Source organism: Octopus bimaculoides, chromosome 22 (genome assembly GCF_046866305.1).
Source record: "Octopus bimaculoides isolate indiv1 chromosome 22, ASM4686630v1, whole genome shotgun sequence".
Taxonomy (NCBI): domain Eukaryota; kingdom Metazoa; phylum Mollusca; class Cephalopoda; order Octopoda; family Octopodidae; genus Octopus; species Octopus bimaculoides.
This window is the reverse complement of record NC_142949.1, coordinates 821,008-834,445: the sequence shown is the minus strand read 5'-3', so window position 1 is coordinate 834,445 and position 13,438 is coordinate 821,008. Positions and strand designations below refer to the sequence as shown.

The window sequence follows — 13,438 nt, the reverse complement described above, 5'->3', positions numbered from 1 at the left end:
GTCCTGCTCTAAATATTTCGGGTCATATGATACATTAATATATTTACGAGCAATGGAAAAAAACAAAACTGGAGAAACATTTTTTTGGTTATTTGTATAAAACACTTAATGAAGTATTCGGCAAATTTAAGTAAAGATTAAATTATTTAATTGTAACTTTTGTCTTTCATCGTGTGTCTCATTTCCTTTCACTGCTGAACGTGCAACAGTGAATTGTAAACTTCCGCTATAAAATGCTGCCGTGTTAACACCGGTAAGTTTCGTTTTTAAATAATTATCTTTTTTAAATGACACAAGTCATCAAATATATATAAGATTAGAAACGAGACTGTATGAGGTTTACACCTTTCTCATATACATTTGATGACATAAATAAAAGGAATTAGCTTTAATAGGTTTTTTATGATACAGGTAGTCTTCAATGATTTATTGAATAAATATGTGGCAACTCTTTTATAGAATATGTCCTTCTGCGTAGTTGCCTTCAAACGATTTCAGATTGGAAAATTGAATATAATAATAATCCTTTCTTAACCTCATCAACGTGAACTGCTTTTGTTCCGTATATTCAGTAAACAAATCTGATATCGATCGATTTGTTTACAATCGCTCCTGGATTGCAGACGATTCATGTCCTTTATATCGATTTGAAAATCTGATTACCATTTAAAACCACTGAAATAACCAAATTCTATTTACTAATTAACATATCTCCTCACAGAAATTTTTATTGGTTGTTTTAAATGTCACATTCTAGAATGAGCTGAAGAATATTAACCATTCTGGATGGTAACGTCCGACCCATTCGGAAGAGCTGATATTGTGGAAGTCGGGAGAAAAAATGATTTTACAGTCAATGTTGTTGTATATTGATAATCACTATTGAGAAGAAAGAATTCCAGGTAATTGATAATTCACAAAAAAAAAAGAAAGAAAAGAAAAGAAACTTAAGCTCTCAAGAATCTGGGGAAAAAACAGTTTATTTTTGGAATTTAACCAAAGAAGGGGAAGGATTTTCCATCGTCATCATCGTTTAACGTCCTCCTTCTATGCTGGTATGGGTTGGACGGTTTGACAGGAGCTGGCCAGGCAGGAACCTGCACCATGCCTCTGTGTCTGTTTGGGAAAGCAGGATGTAGTTTGGTTTGTTGGGGTTGGGTGTGTGAAAATTTTATTGTTACGTGTAGATGAACACAACGCCTCTAGAACTCAGGTTTGCTGATGTGGGTGGGTCTTCTCAAAAACCTTATATCACCAGACATCTCAGTCCATTGTCATTTCCTTCTGTGAGGTCCAACATCCTGAGATCGGTCCTCACCACTTCATCCCATGACTTCCTGGGTCTCCACCAATCCAGCATCTGATGACACTATCCAGCGGCATTGACCTGCCTCTCCAGGTGCACAGTCACAAACCTACCGATTTGTCGGCTTTGATTTTGGCCTCTGCAACCAACTCGCATTCCTTTACTATGGAGCTGACTGTCTCGACTTTGGAGGCATCCGACACCATGATGGTGACATCGTCCATGTATGCTGATGCAGGTAAAATGTATCCCAGTAGTCATAGGTGCATTGGGAACTATTCCTAAAGATCTGAACAGATGGAGAGAGGAAATAGGCATAAAACCCAGTTTAATACAGCTCCAGAAAACTGTGTTATTAGGGACAGCCAGGATACTTAGGAAGGTTCTTGGCATCTAAGGTTACTTGTTGTAGCCCGATAGGAGGGTTTTTGGCATCTAAAAATGTTAGGGTTCTTTTCTTTTCCAACAGTCTAATTTGTTGAGTGTATATGAAAATAATGATAAGTAAGCCTTAAATTTGTGCTTGTTAACTTTGTATATTTAACATATTTGCTTTCTATTTTTTTTAAGTGTAAAACTAAATATATAAATGTCAGGATGTCTGAAGTTTGGGCTTGTGGTTTTAATGGATTTTCGCAACTGACTGCTGATTCCATAGAATCAAAGATAAAAACTCTTCAAGCAATTCATTTAGGTCTTGAAGATAAAGAAAAACTTACTGAATGTGAAATATCCTGGTCTTTTATTGCTTGGCTCACAGGTAAGCATCTCATTCCTATTTGCTTTAGTCAATGGTTCTCATAAAACTCAACCTGCTAGAAATAGCAACCAAATCACACCATATTGTTTTAATTCTTTGACTGTGAAATTAAATTGCATGGTTATTCCAATAACAATGTTAAATGTCTATCAAATACTTTATTTTCAAAATTAATTGACATAATGGCTGTGTATATATAACAGAATTATGGTAACAAATGGGTCTAACTGGCCATTTTGGTCCTACTAATTGAAGATATATATTTCTATATTTCTAGACCAGCACCGATTGATAACATGTGGCTTCAGTCCTGATAAACTTGATTCCAGTGTTAATAAGCCTACTTCACAAGCCACAACCATTTCTGTGTTGTCATCACATCTCATCATAATGGATTCCAATTCAACTCTACAAGAATGGCGGCATGGCCGCTTTATGCAGGTTTCATTGAAAGGTGTGGAAAACTTCAAACCTAAGCAATTCCATAGTAAAGAAATGAATTGTGTTGCAATCAGTGGTATGTGCTAAATATTCTTTCTAAAAATATTCCTTATTTTGTTTCTGAACTATGTTGCTTTATTGAACCAAGTTCACTTATTCTATCTCAGGATTGGTACAGTTGTTGCCTTTTCTAAATGGGTGTGAAGCCTAACATTTTTACGGGGGTTGCTGGAAAGTTCCTGGCTCCAAGGGCATTGCAAAAGGCCTGGTTGGAGGCCCAACCTTCTGAGTTTCTTTACAGGGCTTAGAAAAACTGAAAACTCACTGCAATAGGTGTGTGAATCTGAGAGCATGCCTACATCCCCTACTCCATCACTGTTACCTTCCCAGAAGATTTTATACCTATGTACCTTGCCTGTGAGGACCCTGACTGAAGCTCCTCGCCACCTTACCTCTTGTATGCAGCATACATCAATTCGTCTCCGTTCAAGCATCTCTAAAATCTCACTAGACCTAGCATTCAATGTGCCTACATTGACAGTGCCAACTCTAAAAACTGATACAGTTCTATATTTAAGAGATGAGGAATTATGTACATTATTTACAATTGTAAATAATGTAAATAATGTTCTAAAAACTGGGAAAGGAATGTGGGAAGAGGCATGGGAAGGAGAGATGTTATTTGCTGTAGCCCATCCAAGACAAAACAATGTATATGATAACACTTCCAATCAGTTAAGATGAGAAGCTATGGGAGTCACTGCCTGGTCCTGCAGCAGGGCATTTATTATTATTATTCTTATTATTGTTATTATTATTAATGAGGTACCTCACCACCTTCTGCTCTGTTGTTTGTTTTTTTAAGTGAAAGGTTATTGTTTATTTTGCAGAAGAGAATATTCCAGTTGAAATTAGTCCGGTTTACCATCAGTCATCCATAGAATACATCTGCAAACCTCTTCCACTGGGGTGTGCCATCAGATCTGTGGCATGTGGGGTGGATCATGTATTAATGCTATCTGACTTTGGTTCTGTTTTTTCCTATGGATCAGGAAGGTTTGTTGATTGTATACTTCATTCCTGTCATACTTACTGTGTTCTATGTTGTCTATCATTTGTATTTAGAGTACATACTCTATTAGTGGGGTATACACACACAAAAACATATAAATATATTTATATAATTATATGTATTTCTTCTATCTTAATGAATAAAAATTCTTTGGATAGAATAAATGGGTTAATAGAAACCAATGTAGCAAAGAATACAAAATAACTGTGGTGTAGTTCCTGTTTTTAAGGCAGGAACTCCTTGAAATTTTGGGTATTTGAGTATATTTAAAAATTTAAGGAATGGAGAAAATGCATGTTATAATTGCATACTTTATTCCTACATATATATATATATATATATATATATACACACAGATATATATATATATATATATATATATATATATATATATATATATATATATATATATATATATATATATATATATATATATATATATATATATATATACATATACATATATATATATATATCAGTACATATTGTAAAGCTGAGTTTGTGAGTGTGTGTGTGTGTGTTGCATCTATAGAAATCCACACCATATCAGAAAAGTTAAACTTCTCCCATTCTGTCTACAAATCCAGTTATGCTCAGGTTCAACATTAAACTAAAACAATACAAAGAAACAAGCAAAAATGCTTGTTCTAAAATCTAAGAGATCAATGAAGTAGATGTACTGACAAGTAATATTTGTAGCCACTTTAACATGGCTGTCCATTTGAACAGACTCTACTGCAATTTTTTAACCCCAAGAGGACATCTCCTCTAGCTGGTTAATGGTGTACAGCTGCATCTGATAGAATTGCAAGCTTGGGAGCGAACTTCTACTATCACTTAGCGACAGGACCAGTAGACCAGTCCTGGTTTCAGGCTACTTTTGCTACTCCTCAGTCGTGGGTACCTTGTCTACTAGTGATGATAGCTAGAGATGTCCTCTTGGGGTTAAAAAAATCACAGTAGAGTCTGCTTGAATGGACAGCGATGTTAAAGTAGCTACGAATATTACTTGTCAATACAAAGAAAATAAAATTATATCTAACATACTCACATTGATTGCATGTAAGTTGGAATATTTCTAATTCTTATTTTGACAGCCGAGGACAAACTGGTCATGGCACCACAGAAGACATTTGTGGGCAACCCAAAGTTATTGAAGCGTTGGAAGGTGTCAGAATGGTACTAATAGCTTCAGGAAATTGGCATTCAGCTGCAGTGTCAGGTAACATCATTTAACGTCTGTTTTTCCATGCTGGCATGGGTTGAACAGCTTGACAGTCACTGGTAAGGCCAGGAGCTATACCAGGTTCCATAGTCTGTTTTGGTTTGGTTTCTACAATTGGATGCTCTTCCTAATGTCAACCAATCCACTCTATATCTACTCTAGCTAACTCCACGCAGTCTTCTACTGATATTAATCCTCTTCCACCTTCCTTTCTAGGTAAGTATAATCTTGCTAATCCTGCCCTTGGGTAGACTCCTCCATTCATATTGAATTCCTCCTTAGTTCTTCTGTCTAGCTTTGCTAGATGCATTTCCTGACCCATCTAGAAGAGAAGTGACTTCAAATATGAACTGACTCAAACTTAGACAACCCATCTGACCCATGCCAGCCTTGAAAACAGACATAAAAGGATGATAATCTGTTTCAACTCTTATTTTTTTTTTGTATTTGACAGAGTTTGGAGATTTGTACATGTGGGGATGGAATGAATGTGGACAACTTGGCATCCTGTGCAGGAAAAATTTGGATCATGAGTTTAAAATTACTGACGATTGCAGTCAAAAGAATGATGCTGTAACAATTCAAGCTCTGCCATATTTAGTGCTGCCACCTGATGACAAGGAAGAGGATATTGTTGTAGCTAAAGTCGCTTGTGGTGCACGCCATACTGCTGTTCTGACAAGTAAGTATAAACTTCAATATGATTTTACATATATAGACACAGGTGTGACTGTGTGGTAAGAAGTTTGCTTTCCAAACACATAGATTGGGTTTAGTTCCACAGCATGGAACCTTAGACAAGTGTCTTCTACTGTAGCCCTGAGTCAACCAAAGCCATGTGAGTGTATTTGGTTGGCAGAAACTGAAAGAAGCTTGTGTATATGTGTGTGTGTGTATTTTGTTTACATCCACATAACTTAGTGATTCAGCAAAAAAGACTGTTAAAATAAGTACTAGACTTAAAAGAAATAAGTCCTGGGGGTCAATTTGTTGAACTAAATCCTTCAAGGTCTACCCCAGCATGGCCACAGTCTGATGAGTGAAACAAGTAAAGTATGAAGTATAAAAGATATAAAGTTGGTGCAGCCTGATGTAGTCTTTTATTAGTCTCCTGCTGTCAGTCATAATTGTCAATTATTACAATCAACTTTTATAATTAATCAAATATATTTTTTTATCTTTATCAAGTGATTGGATTAATGCTTTTTTTTTTTTAAATGGTGATTTATTTCCCTTTTAGTGATGTGAACACCTTTTGAGGCATTTATGTTGCTATAATAGAAAAATACCTACCCAAAAAAGCCTCTCTGTGGAACTTAACCACATGGTATCCAGTTCAATTCCACTCTGTGACACTTTGGGCAAGCGTCTTCTACTATAGTACTGAGTTAAGCAAAGCCTTGAGAGTGAATTTGGTAGATGGAAACTGAAAGAAAGCCTGTTTGTATATGAGTGTATTTTATTTATTTATTTTTTTTGTTAAGACATATTCCTCGAGTTCTGAGTATTTCCTCACGTCTGCAACGCAGATATTTTAAATTTTGTCTTTATATAGTGTCTGATGAGCTATCTACATGGCTTTGCCTTGTGGAGGCAAAACCTTGGGTAACTCTATGTCCAAGATATTAAATTTTGTTGTAATAATTACTGCTCTATTCTTTAGAGTGTGCTTCTTTCTGATATATGGTTTTTTTTTATTAACTATATATAATTATATATGCATATATATATATGCGTGTGTGTGTGTGAAGGCGCATGGCTCAGTGGTTAGATCGCCGAGCTTACGATTGTAAGTTCGAATCCCGGACCGGGCTGCGTGTTGTGTTCTTGAGCAAGACACTTTATTTCACGTTGCTCCAGTTCACTCAGCTGTAGAAATGAGTTGCGACGTCAGAGGTGCCAAGCTGTATCGGCCCCTTTGCCCTTCCCTTGGATAACACTGGTGGCGTGGAGAAGGGAAGCTGGTATGCATGGGCGATTGCTGGTCTTCCACAAACAATTCTGTCCGGATTTGTGTCTCAGAGGGAAATTTCTAGGTACAATCCCATGGCCAATCATGACCGAAAGGGGTCTCAGCATATATATATATATATATATATATATATATATATATATAGAAAGAGAGAGAGAGATTTATATATATATTATCATATATCTATGATATATGATTTTTGATATTAAGTTTTTATTATAACTTGTCATATATCGCCATATGTCTATGGTACTTATTATGACATGTCATATATCGTTATATATTTATGACATGTCATACATACCTACAACATATAAGCATTTATTACGACATGTCATATATGTCATCATATATCTATAACATACAATTTGTGATGTTTAAGTGTTTCTTGTGAGATGTCATATATATATCATCCATTCTCTTCTTTCAGATTGCTGTAAATTACTGACTTGTGGCTGGAATGGTTATGGTCAATTGGGTCTGGGAGATTGTTATAACAGAGACTGTCTCACTTATGTACAAGATCAACATCTTCCTTCCTTAAAATGCCAGCCAGAGCAGCTTGATATTTACTGTGGCAGCTGGAACACCATCTTAGTTCTACAGAAAACAGAAACCAAAACTTAAACCTAATTCTTTCAATTAAAATCTTGTTTTGTTCATTGGTTTTGATATTTGTTTTCTGGGTTCAAATTCCTCTTTAGGTCACCTTTCTTTTTTCATCCTTCCAGAGTCCATAAAGTAAGTACCGGTCAATTTTCTGACCTTATAGATCAGACAAGAGTATGTTGCGGTAGAGTTTTCTACAGCTGGATGCCTTCCCTGATGTCAGTCCTGTTTTGTTTCCAAGTAAAGTAATAAATCTATTGAACAACAAACAGCCGGGAGAACTGGAAATAAATGATGCTGTCTAAATGAACCTTTTGTGTACAAAGATTGTGCAACAAATTAAGATATGTCTAGAAGTCTGAGCATGTTTTTTCAGTGAGCTGCAGGCAACACTGTTTGACAATGTCAACAAACCAATATTTAGAATCGGTGAAGGGGGTGAGCTGCCAGAATCGTTAGCACACTGAGCAAAAACATTGAAGCAGATTTTAAACCACACCTAGTGTCTCCAAGTAATCTTCAGGCTCTGGGTACATGGTCATATGCCCCAGAGCCTGGAGATTGCTTGGAGACACTAGGTGTGGTTTAAATACTGCATAGATAATCCTTTTTACAATAGGCACAAGGTCTGAAATTTGGTGGAGGGGGATAATTGATTACATTGATCCTGTTGTTTTACTGGTACTTGATTTATCAACCCCAAAAGGATGAAAGGCAAAGTTGACCTCAGTGGAATTTGAACTCACAACATTGCGAGAGGTGAAATACTGCTAAGCATTTTGTCCAGCATGCTAACGATTCTGCCAGCTCACTGCCTTACACCTGCATAGGTAATATCTTCAAGCAAGGTATGAAACTTTTAATAGGACATAACTATATACTGGTGCATTAAACAATATTTATCTCTCACCAGATGGAGTACTTTTTTTGTTGATCTTACCTTGATGGAAAAGTAAACTAGACATATATATATATATATATATATATATATATACAGAGAGAGAGGGAGGGGTATGAGGAGTTTTCTTCAGGGTGACTCAAACTTATAGGTATGTGCTGTGAGTGCTCAAATAAGCGTGCCACCAAAGTTTTAGTTTGAACAGCCGTTGAAGTTAGGGTTATGTGATTGTCTTGTTCAAAATGGCTAAAAGTGGCTCCCCTTTGAGTCAGTAGGTGTAGGTTAAAGTGGTAAGGAAAGGCAAACAATTAGGCAAGACATGACAAGGACTTTCAATTTCATTAATTCAATCTAAATTTGGCTGCATAACGAATGGTAAAAAATAGTAACAAATAGTCTCTAATACCTGTTTCTGAGATATCCAAGCTATTGGTGCATCATATCAAGTGAAGACTGTAAGTTGGGTATTCCGTCTTAGGAGAGATAAAGTTTTAGCATCCAGTTGTTAGGTGTTTCAAGATATTTAGCCAGTCCAATTGTAGTGGTTTTGTAAGAGATTTCAACTTGGATTTGTTAAGCTATAATATACTTGCTAGAATATTATGGTTGCAAATCAAAATACTGAGTCGTTGCCAACAATTAATTGTTTATAGAATATTACACAGAGCTTAATATTTTGGGAAAAAAATTAAATTAAAATTAATATTTTAAAATGTCTACAAGAAGTAATCAGAAAATTTGTCTGCATTGCAAGATCATTAAAAATTTTTTTCCTCCATTTCTTTTTTGGAAAACAATTACGAAAAATTAATAAACTAAAAGAAACCTTTTTTTTTTTTCCTTTTTCTTATAAGAGAAAAATCACATTTTAACATGAAGACAAAATGCAGTCATGGCTGTGTGGTAAGAAGCTTGCTTCTCAATCACATGGTTCTAGATTCAGTCCCTCCGCATGGCACCTTGGGCAAATGTCTTCTACTATAGCCTCAGGCCAACCAAAGCCTTGTGGGTGAATTTGGTAGATGGAAGCTGAAAATAAGCCTGTCGTGTGTGTCTTTATGACTATGTTTGTCTCCCACCACCATTTGACAACTAGTGTTGGTATGTTTACATCCCATAACTTAACAGTTAGGCAAAAGAGATCAATAAAATAAGTACCAGGCTTTAAAAAAAAGTACTGTGGTGGATTCATTCAACTAAAAGACAAAAGATGAAAGCATTTTGCTTTAGTGTATTCCTCGTGGTAGTTGTCAACTTATGTTTAAAAATGAAGACAATTGAGAAAACTTTAGAAAGAAAGTAGATGTTCTTCCCTTCGTTTTCTCACAATTTACAAAAATAAAAATGCTAATGCTTTTGTATTGTTCTTTTTTCTTTATTGGAAGTTGGGTTTTTTTTTTTATTAAAAAATGTGAAAAAAAAAAGAAGAAATATTTTAAATAATTCTAGAGTGAAAATTCTCCCTGATAAAATGAGTGTTATTGATTGAAAAGAGATGTTATTTTGCCATCAAACCAAACTAGAAGTCTGGCAAATGAAATAGAAACAATAATAATAATAATAATAATAACGATGATGATGATGATGCAGTACCAGGCAGTGGCTTTCAATGCCCTGATGCAGCACCAGGCAGTGGCTCTCATGGCTTCTCATCTTAACTGATTGGAAGTGTTATCATGTACATTGTTTTGTCTTGGTATAAAAGATGGGCTACAGCAAATATTCTACTCAATACCATGGATTTGTTTGTCAGTTGTTTGACCTTAACTAGATGAGCATGTCCCTTGGTGGCTGATGATATGTGCATCTCTGATCAGGAGCAGAAGTAGTGGGGGAGCATCAGAGCCATGTGTTGAGAGGAATTCTTTGGGGTTTGGATAATTAACCTTTGGAAACATGGGTGATTCGTTCAACATCCTTAAACAACCCTTATTCACTGATCTTTTGAGTTGGATGGGCTACTCAACCTGAAAAAAAATTCTAACTGCATCCCACATGCAAGGTCATGCACTGTTTATCTCGATATGAGATCACCATGTTGTGCACATATGGTTGTGATGCATGTGCCTGGTGTACCCTTATCAGACGGGTTTCCTTGTACGTGTGATTTTGACTTCTTGTAATGGTGTTGGAACCTGAAAAGTGTCATATAGCCAATCCATCGGTATTTCCGCTCTTGTTGGCTCCTTTTCTATGACTCTTTCCCTTAGCTGATTTCTAGGTCTCCTTTTCATTCCATTTCCGTTTCTTACATCATTCTTCCTATGTGTGTTATAAGTTCTCCTTCTTCCCAGGATTGCGTACCATTTTCATACATTCTTACATATACCTGATCACTGATTTTAAAGAATTTTGACAAGTCTTTCTGGCACGTATTTTTTTCTTTACTGGTAATAGTTTATCAAATACTGACTTCACCTTTCTGGCAAACATTAGTTCTGCTGATGAACTTCCTTCTGGCGCATTTGGGTTCGGAGTTACCTTGTATACCTTTAAGAATTGTTGGATTGTGACATCATCCGTGGCTTCCTTTTTAGCTTTCTTTAAAGCTCTCTTAAAAATGTCCACAAACCGTTCGGCCCTTCTATTTGATCTAGGGTGATATGGTGCTATAGTTTTATATTTTAATGTGAACATCTCGCAGAATCTTTTAAACTCACAGGATACAAACTGTGTTCCGTTATCAGAGACAATTATATCTGATACACCAAATCTTGCAAACAGCTCATTTAGAAAGTTTATTACTGTATATGAGGTTGGTTGTTTACGCCTTGCGACCTCAGGCCATTTTGTGTAGCTGTCCACTACTATTAAGTAATAATATCCATTTACAGGGCCTGAAAAATCAATATGCAATCGGGACCATGGTATTTTCACTTCCAGCTAAAGTTCACATTTTGTAGCCTACGACCAGCACACATCCTCTGCAGTCTTTTACCAGGTTTGGTCATGTGGCGAGAATGGATGAGGATAGCTGTGTGAAAAAGTGCCACACCCTAGCGGTTGAGGGAACCTGTGGAAGAGGAAGACCTGGGATGAAGTGGTGAAGCACGACCTTTGAAAATTAGGCCTCACCGAGGCAATGACTAGTGACTGAGACCTTTGGAAATATGCTGTGCATGAGAAAACCTGGCAAGCCAAGTGAGACCAAAATCCAAGGCCTCTGCCAGGGATGTAGCCAGCCCACTTATGCATACCTTTCCTTTATTGGACACTAAACTCTGCTTGCAAAGACTTGTTGAGGCAAGTGAAATCGAAATCAAACCAAATTCGACAACTGGTACCCATGCCAACATTTCCTTCATTCGACACTAAACTTTGCTTGCAAACATCTGTTGAGGCAAGTGAAATTGAAATCATAATTGCACCAAATTTGTTGACTGGCACCTGTGCCTAGTGGAGTGCTAACAGCACCATCCGAGCGTGATCATTGCCAGAGCAGCTGTCTGGCTTCCATGCCGGTGGCACATAAATAGCACCATTTGAGCATGACCATTGTCAGCGTCGCCTTACTGGTACTTGTACGGTGGCATGTGAAATAACATTTGAGTGAGGTCGTTGCCAGTGCTGCTGGACTGGCTCCTGTGCAGGTGGCAATGAAAAAAAACACCATTTTGAGCATGGCCGTTGCCAGTACTGCCCGACTGGCCCTTGTGCTGGTGGCACATGAAAGCACCCACTACACTCTCAGAGTGGTTGGCGTTAGGAAGGGCATCCAGCTGTAGAAACTCTGCCAGATCAGATTGGAGCCTGGTGCAGCCATCTGGTTCACCAGTCCTAAGTCAAATCGTCCAACCCATGCTAGCATGGAAAGTGGACGTTAAATGATGATGATGATATATATATATATATATATACATATGTATCCATATATATATACATATATATGTATACATATATACATACGTATGTACATGTATATATATATATATATATATATATATATACACACATATATATACATTTTTATATATACATACATATATATATATACATATATATATATATACATATATACATACATATATATATATATACATACATATATATATATATACATACATACACACACACACATATATATATATATATATATATACATATGCATGTATACATATATACATCATCATCGTCGTCGTCATTTAATGTCCGCCTTCCATGCTAGCATGGGTTGGACGGTTTGACTGAGGACTGGTGAGCAAGAAGGCTGCACCAGGCTCCAATGTAATCTGGCAAAGTTTCTACAGCTGGAAAATGGTATGGCAAAGGAATAAATGATCATCTTCTGAACTTCATTGGCTTACAGCTGTTTCTGTTTCATATTTCAGGCACACAACTGCAAGTCCATTGCATCTTTTCGCAGAAAAAGCTGTAAACAAATGAAGTTCATAAGATAATCCTTTATTCTTTTGCCATCTCATTTTCTCATTACTGCTCTGTACTTGACTATTGCCCTATTCTGAAGCATGTTATAATAAGTTCTACACCAGGATATTACTCATAATGCCTAAGTGAAATATTAAAATATAGTTCACACACACAATGTTTGTATAGCTAACATATTAATACTTCTTACTCTTTCACAAACACCAGCACCTTGTACTCATCAGATCTTAATGTCTTATAATTCATATTGAATTCTTCCAAAATTATGCCAAATCTACAATCTGACCAAGAATAATATTTACAATATTAAATTAATGATAATTGCCAGCATATCTGTGGTTGAATAATCTACATCAGTATTTCTAAAGGTGGGGGTTACTTCAGAATATGGAATATGTATCCAAGTAACAAGTGAATAAAACTTGTGTGTATATGCATATATCTACATAAATATATATAATCACTTAACATCTGTTTGCCATGCTGGTATGGAGTAGACAGTTTGACACAAGTTGTGCTAAGCTCTCTTGTCTGATTTGGAATAATTTCTATGAATGGACACCCTTCCTAATGCCAACTGTTAAACAGTTAAACAAAATGTGCACATTTTGTTTTTTGTAGCACCAGCACTGGTTGGGTCACCAAGTAACTTGCAAGACAAGACAAAGTCCCCTCAACTGGGGGGGGGGGGGAGGGAGTAGTAGTATTAAGGGAAGTGGCTTTGTGTTAGTTGAGAGATTAAAAGAATAATAGAGGGGTAGAGATAGAT

The 13,438-nt window shown here is 36.4% G+C and overlaps 1 protein-coding gene across 2 annotated transcripts; it reads left to right on the top strand.

Annotated features, from left to right (window-relative positions):
* Positions 1-165: 165 nt before the first annotated feature.
* On the top strand, positions 166-7,436 carry LOC106877122 (RCC1 domain-containing protein 1). 2 transcript variants are annotated; one of them, XM_014925918.3, is made up of 8 exons: positions 166-253; positions 758-902; positions 1,877-2,066; positions 2,344-2,583; positions 3,398-3,563; positions 4,677-4,801; positions 5,259-5,486; positions 7,207-7,436. In XM_014925918.3, the coding sequence occupies exons 3-8, from the start codon at positions 1,904-1,906 to the stop codon at positions 7,401-7,403; spliced, it is 1,119 nt and encodes a 372-aa protein (XP_014781404.1). In that variant the 5' UTR covers positions 166-253; positions 758-902; positions 1,877-1,903; the 3' UTR covers positions 7,404-7,436. The 2 variants fall into 2 exon arrangements, with proteins under 2 accessions (XP_014781404.1, XP_014781405.1); XM_014925919.3 differs by lacking the exon at positions 758-902 and having other exon boundaries at positions 169-253.
* The last annotated feature ends 6,002 nt before the right edge of the window (positions 7,437-13,438 follow it).